General features: G+C 43.2%; 2 protein-coding genes across 11 annotated transcripts in view; both read left to right on the top strand.

Annotated features, from left to right (window-relative positions):
* Nucleotides 1-1964, top strand: part of LOC138010461 (nucleotide-binding oligomerization domain-containing protein 2-like) — a 34039-nt gene extending 32075 nt beyond the window's left edge. For all 9 annotated transcript variants that reach the window (XM_068857438.1, XM_068857436.1, XM_068857433.1 and 6 more), the window contains one exon: nt 1-1964. This exon is cut by the window's left edge and continues 418 nt beyond it. In XM_068857438.1, the coding sequence (XP_068713539.1) occupies nt 1-1960 (1960 nt within the window). In that variant the 3' untranslated portion in view covers nt 1961-1964.
* Nucleotides 1965-2665: 701 nt separating this feature from the next.
* LOC138010463 (uncharacterized) overlaps nt 2666-7500 on the top strand; it is a 29983-nt gene continuing 25148 nt past the window's right edge. For both annotated transcript variants that reach the window (XM_068857440.1, XM_068857439.1), the window contains exon 1: nt 2666-2747. The gene's annotated coding sequence lies outside the window, so the exon portion shown is untranslated. The remainder of the gene's footprint in view (nt 2748-7500) is intronic.

Genomic DNA, 7500 nt, shown 5'->3' with positions numbered 1-7500 from the left:
TACAGAAGAGGAGAAGGAGAAATTCGTCACGTTTGTTCGGAACCATCAGTCAAACATTTTATTGGTACTTGACGGATTGGATGAGTTGCCGGCAAGTAAATTACCAGTCTATAAAGAAATCATTCAAGGAAGAATGCTTGCAAAATGTCACTTGGTGGTTACTGCACGGCACGAGGCTGGGATAAAGGTACGAGAATGCTGTGACACCCTGTTAGAGGTAGAAGGGTTTACCATATACGATGCCATAGACTTTATCAGGAGGTACTTTAAAACCGAGAAGCATTTGGCGGAAAAGCTATGTGACAAGCTGATGTCTGACAGAGGCCTACAGGACCTGGTAGCAAATCCCTTGAACACAGCGCTTCTTTGCCTCCTTTGTGAAGACTTCCAAGGAATGCCAGAAAGTAGAACTTTGCTTTTCCTCGAAATAGTTCAGTGCGTGCTGAGGAGGTACAGACGAAAGAAAGAGTTACAAGAAAGCAACGAAGACCTCACAGAATTGTATCAAGCTGAATTAAGGCATCTGGGTTGTATAGCATTGAAGGGCTTGCACAAAGATGACATGTACTTTGAGCAGAGTGCGATTGAAAATTCCACAAGCAACATAATACCTGACTTTGGATTTCTCTCGGTTCAACCTGGACGCAGCAAACGAAGACCGAACCTTTGCTACGGGTTTCTTCATAAGAGCTTCCAAGAACTTTTCGCAGCATTTTATCTTTGTTGCCAGCTTCTGGATGGGGCAATCACTTCGGATAGTTTGGTTGCTGATACCAGATATTTCAAAGAGTTGAAACAGGTCCTTATTTTTACATGCGGTATGTTGACATTACGGTGCGAACGTAAGGCCGCTGAACTTATTACGAGTATGGCAATTCAAGTTAACAAGCAGGAAAACAGTGACTTTCTTTGTGTTGCATTGTTTTGTATTAATGAATGTAGCAAAGAAAAGAAAAAGTTCCTCAAGGAATTAGCAAAGTCACTTGGCTTACTCCTTCAGCTTCAGAGCATCAGTTGTAGAAATTTAGGTGACAGTGGCGCTGCTATATTGGCTGACGTATTGGAAGCTAATGTAACGGTTACGAAGATGGATTGGTCTTTTAATGGAATCGGCGATGTGGGTGCTGTGGCACTGGCAGAAGCTTTAAAAAGAAATTCAACGCTTGCTGAGTTGGATTTGTCTCGCAATGAAATCGGTGATGTTGGTGCTGCTGCACTTGCGGAAGTAATAAAGACAAATTCAGCACTTCAAGTATTGCATTTTTCTTGCAATAAAATTGGTGACATGGGCTGTGCTGCTTTGGTGGAGACAATGAAAATAAATTTGAAGCTTACAAAGTTAGATTTGTCTCGAAATGAGATGAGAGACGCGGATTTTCCTGGACTGACGGAAAATATAAAAATCATTTCCACACCTTCAGAGTTTATACTGCACCGCAGTGAAATTAGGGAGGTGGGTGCTGGCTCACTGGCTGAAGCAGTCAAAATAGATTCATCGATTAAAATCGACCATGGTGATTCTGACGACGACTATGGCGGTTTTGGATTCGACCATAGCGATAATGACGACAACTCTGACGATTATGGATTCGGTCGTAGCGATAATGATGACGACATCTATGACGATGATAGATTATTCGACCGTAGCGATAATGATGATGACAACTATAATGATTTGACATTCGACCATGGCGATGATGACGACAACTATGACGATGATGGATTCGACCACAGCGATAATGATGACGACAACTATCGCGATGATGACGACAACTATGACTATTTGGGACTCGACCATGGCGATGATGTCGACAACTATGAAGATGATGAAATCGACCACAGTGGTAATGATGACGGCAACGATGATGATTTGGGATTCGACAATAGCGATAATGATGACGACAACTATGACGATTGTGGATTCGACCGTAGCGATAATGAGGACAACTATGACGATTAAGGATTCGACTATGTCCATTAAGTTGTCTGTGACCATACGCGCATGATTGTATGCGTGCGCCAAGTATGGCTGCCTTTCTTGGTTCTTGTTGTTAGTAATAACATTGTCTGCGCGGTTACCAAAACCTGGTAGAAGGATATTTACTCCGTGTGTATTGCTGGCCTTTCCGTTGGTGGTTATGTGTTCAAGAGTTCTGCAAGCCAATCAAATCGACAGAGCACGCCGAAATTTACAAAATCCCTAAGTTTGTTGTTAATCAGGGTGGTTTTGACTGAGATACAATCATTTAAAAACGTCAAAATTACAAAGAAATGTTTGGTCATCCGGACACAGCGTCCGGATGGTCATACATTTCTTTGTAAATTTTAAGGTCTTTAAATGGTTGTATCTTGCTTAATATTGTGTGTATTTACACCAAACGTGGGTTTTTTTGTAAACGTTAGCGTGCACTTTCTGACTATGTGGATCAATAGTTGCTAATCCCATAATTTACAGACTCGTGCCAAGCCCTTCTCGGCTTGAAATCAGCAATGATAGGTGTTGATCTTGTAAAGCTTGGATAGGTGTCAGGGCGTTGGCCCAGGTTATTTATACCAGGGCAAACCATTGGTTTTGTGGTTGTTGACATGTAGGAAACGCACAAGCAAAGGTTGGAGAACGAAGGCCTGAGGGAAAAAGGAAAAGAGATGAGTGTAACACAACTAAGAGACATTAGCAGGATCCGACCGGAAAATTCCAAGACAAAACCCCCTTGTCAGCGGCGGGAAGAAAAGAAAGTAACGAAGAGGTAAGGGAGGTAAGTTGAAGCTACGGGAGAAGAAACAGGTCAAAGTGAGAGAAGCGAAAGCTAAGAGTGAGAGAAGGCGCTGAGGTGTGGAGAAGTTGACGTGAAAACTGAACTGTTGGTTTGTTGGAGAACTGAACTGTTAGCGTACTTTACTTAAATATTTAGTGCGCAGTGTAAAACATAAAATTCTTTCACTGTTAAGCTTATTTTTAGAAACTGAATGGGTTTAAGGCCATTACGTATTATGTACTTATTGACTGAGTGGGAGGGCTGGACGGTAAAATATTTGGCCCGAGGTCATGGCGTATGGACCGAGCACAGCGACGTCCGTGCGCCACGACCCAGGGCCAAATATTTTCCTGTCCGGCCTGACCTAAACTCAGTCAATATGCATTTCATCATATGGGCTCTTTAAACTATTTATGAACACTCAGACGATGAAGTTAGGACAAAATAAAAACAAAAATCTGAACAGAAAATTTATCTAATTTGTTCTTTGCATTTGCTTTTCTGGCTATAAATAACTTGGATGTTTGAAAGCGACGAAATCCCCTAAAATTGCATCGCACTGAGCAGTACATTTTCCTAGTAAGGCCGTACGGTTTTTTCCGGCCCTGCTCGCGCTAATGCGCACGGCCTTCGTACGAGGATTTTCCCAATAGTTTTGCAATGAAAGCGCGCGCGGGGCTGTACGAGCCATATGATAACTCCCAGTAGTGAGTTTAGAAGTAGTATTTTATTAAAGTATTTTAACCTTGAAATCCTGTAGTAACACTAATCTTGCAATGCATCTCGGGGCTATCGCGCATGATTCTCGAGATTGCATGCCTGAGTTCGCCCGATTATAAATGCTATGCCTTGCGGATTGGGTTCTGAGATACACTCGGCATTTCTTCGGGCCGTCGAGTTACAGTCTTCGGATTGCCGTCGGACACCGAGCGCCACCGAACGAATGCTCGACTAATCACGTGGCAGAAAAGACCATAATATTCGTTTTTTTGATTTGTGGCGGATTTGTGTAGTGGCGGATTTTGTTCCATCGGTTCACGCTACGTTTTGCAGGAACAGGAAGCACAGCTTTGACGTAATTCTTGAAATGACAAAACAGGTGTATTGTATCGTTCAAAAGGAATAATTTAATGTTTGTTTTATGACATGTGGGTGGCCCAATGGTTAGTGTGCTCGACTCCGGATCGAGTGGTCCGGGTTCGGGTCCTGGCTGGGACATTGTGGTTCGGGTCCTGGGTGGGGACATTGTGTAACACAGTGTTGTGTTCTTGGGCACGACACTTTACTCCCACGGTGTCTCTCTTCACCCAGGTGTATAAATGGGTTCCGGCGAATTCAAGCGTCCCATCCAGGGGGGAGTAGAAATACTCCTTGCGGTCGCTTCATGCTAAGGAAACCAGGGATAAGCTCTGGCGTATTGGGCCACTTGGCTCGGAAAGCGCTTACCTTTATGGCACAGCACACGTCTTGAAAAGGCACTGACTACAAATATTCCTCGGGTGCAAGATCTCGAGGAGACAATTTCGTGTCCACGAGTGATGGCTACGAATACTTTTTTCCCCGTAAATTTTTTTTCGGACATAAACTTTTCAAATTTTTTTTCACAGCAAAAAGAGGAGGAGTAAGAGAATAAAATTATGCCAAAAAAAGGTAGGTCACCAGCCTCGTTTAGGAAAAAAACAGAAAGCAAACCAAGCTCGACCCCTCAACAACACGCCTCCCCGATAGCGCGGTTTCACTTTCACTCTCGGACTGGAAATGACAGTTTAGCATCATCAAGGCTATCATTTGACTTTTTGTTTTGTGAGAGTCTAAAAAAAGTTTCTTGTTTTGCTCTTTACTGCTGTGCTCTGAAAACGGCCATTCTTCTTTCTAGCGAGCTTTCCCGCACGAAAGGTCGCCATTTTAAAATGTTTTTGGCCAGGTTCGATATATCAATATTCACACATGGCTACGAGTCTTTATGGTTAAATTCAAACATTGTTTTGTTTAGAAATATCCGTTGAGACTTGTGAGACAAATAAAACAGAACTGAGCCGTGAAATTTGACCATAAAGCCTCTTAGCCATGCCTGAATACGAACGTGACCTACGCTGTTATGCGCAGAACAGGATGCGCAGTGCAAAACTAGGGAATCAACTAAACACTGAGTGACCCAAAAATTAAGCCTTGATTTCAAAAAGACACCTGCTTCTTTTTGACTGGATTGAACTTAATGGTCCGCCATTACTAAACTTAAAATCTTGAGAGAGCTGGATCGAGCAACTTCGTTTCCAGGGTCTCTCTTGTCTGTCTCCCTTGTCTTTGAGGAAAGAGACCCTTGGTTGCGGCTGGTCACGTGGCTCCTAAAGTCTGTGTGTTATGGGAGAGGTGGCAGTGTAAGCCTTGTCATCATTTGGCACGCATTGGATTTTGTGGGCAGACAACCATCGAAACGTTTCATGGCAAAGTGTTTTATGTACTACACATGGAATTTGACGTGAAAGGCAAAAAAATGTTGTCTAATCGGACGGACGGAGCAAAAAAAAATTCGCTAGGTTCAAATATCACTTATGCTCTTGTGAAGATTCGGATTCAAACTTCCTTGAACAAGACGCCAACAGTCAACACCAATTGTCCAGTTACAGCTAACAACCACTTCGGGTAAAATTGGGAAAAGGACGAGATTTTACCAGAAAGATGAATCTCTAATTTTACTAGCAGGTATTTGTTTTAAAAACAGAACTAGAGGTTACTTCTTATTATTAATGCTACTAAGTTTGCAAATGGAAACAATCAGCACAGCAATACCATCCGAATTTACTTTTACTAAAGCTTTTTGACGAATACCAGGATAAAAAGGTAAGATTTCTTTGGAATAGGTACTAGAGATCGGCCGCTTCGTTTGTGTATAAACCAAAGTTGCGTTTTACATGAAAATTGTTGTTAAAATATGTGCGTGACAAACGCTCTCCCAGACAAAAAGAGATATATAATTGCTAACAGGAAGTGTGACCATTAATAAAGTATGTAATACATTTTTTGGACTTATTCAGCTTATTTTGCAAAAGAAAGAAAAGTGGCATAATTGGAAAAAAAACGAGCATAATTTGAGAATAATTTGCGCAAAACATGGGCACTGCTAGTAGCATAATATGCTACTTTTACTAGCACAATCCAAAAAAGCCTGGTTGCTTAAGGTCTGTTTTCTAATTTTTTTTCTTTTTTTTTTTTACGTTTTTCATTCCTGTACTAGGCCAGGGCGGGGAGTACTCCTTGAAAAACTGGGTGGGGTGTGCGGCCCTCCTAAAACCCTTTCCCTACTTTCAGACTAAAATCTGCGATTTTCCCCACCCTATTTCAGACGTGAGATTGGCTTTTGTTGATGGTCTTATTGCCTAATGACGGAGAAGTAGCTTCTTCTAACAAACACCATGACCTAATTCAAGACTTGATGAGTGCGCGAACCATATCCTATTTCAGACCAAAACGGCTAAAAAACCATACGATACTTGTTGAGGGCCGCATATAACTATATAGCCCATATAAGAGAGTACTACCCCCCCCCCCCCCCCCCCCCGGTGTATTAGGAGAAATGTATTTATACTTTGTTTTCTTTGATTTCGCAAACATCATTCACTTGATCTATCACATAACATTTGCTGCTACTCTAAGTTTCTACTCAGTTTTCTTCCTCCAAACCCAAATACAGTGGGCCTCTGGCATTCCCCGGACTGACAATGACAAGACAAGCTGAAACCATTCCTTTTGTTATCCCTACACTACTAACCTCACTAGCATCATTCACAAACACTCCAACATACTTTACCCATCAGATCGTTGCAAAAACGTTTTCAAAACACTTCCTTTAGTGTCTTACCGTCCTTCTAAAATATTAGTGACATTCTTGTTAAAGTCCAACTAGCTATAATTCTCCCTGTTCTTTTCCATGCACTGTAACAGTTGGGCCACTTGCCCCTATCAGTAGAACACAGCCGTAATGCGCCGATCAACTCAAAACTTCAACTTCCCCCCGCCCCTCTTTTGCGCGGGCATTTGAACTTTCGTAGACTGGATCGTTCAAATTCCCGCCCACACTCAATCCTCGGAGCCCCGCTGGGGGAGCATAAGGCACTGACAAACTTCTTCCATTCAGACCAGTCCTGGGCCAGTCACCGCAGCTCGTTCCACGTCTTTCCAGCTGTTTTCATCTCTTCCTCGATGGTCCTCCGCCAAGTGCCGAGTGGTCTACCCCGGTGCCTCTTCCCAGGGGGCGCCCAAGACAGCGCCTCGAGCGGGTGCCGGCCTTTCTTCATGCGAAGGACATGGCCAAGCCACGTCCACCGTCTTCTTTTCACCTCCAGAGCGATGTTGTTCACCCCTGTGCGCCTCCAGATCTCCTCATTGCACACCTTTTCTTGCCACCTGACTTTCAATATTCTCCGTAAGCATCTCCCTTCGAAGCCCCGAAGTTTGCTCTCCAACTTCTTGTTGGTTCTCCACGTCTCTGAGGCGTAGAGAAGAGTTGAACGTACGTTGGACTGGTAGATTCTGAGCTTAGTTTTGGTACTGAGAGTTGTGGACTTCCAAATGTTGTTCAGTTTCTTGAACTCCTGAGCTCGGAGACCAATTCTGGTAGACACCTCTTTGTCGATGTTGCTGTCGGATGAAATGTAGCTCCCAAGGTACTTGAAGTCTTTGACTTCCTCCAGTGGTTCGCCTTCTACCGTCACAGGTAGTCTGAACTTGTTTTTTGCCTTCATGA

The sequence above is a fragment of the Montipora foliosa genome, chromosome 7 (assembly GCF_036669935.1).
Source record: "Montipora foliosa isolate CH-2021 chromosome 7, ASM3666993v2, whole genome shotgun sequence".
Classification (NCBI taxonomy): domain Eukaryota; kingdom Metazoa; phylum Cnidaria; class Anthozoa; order Scleractinia; family Acroporidae; genus Montipora; species Montipora foliosa.
The sequence above is the reverse complement of the archived record's forward strand: the minus strand, read 5'-3'. Positions and strand labels throughout refer to the sequence as shown.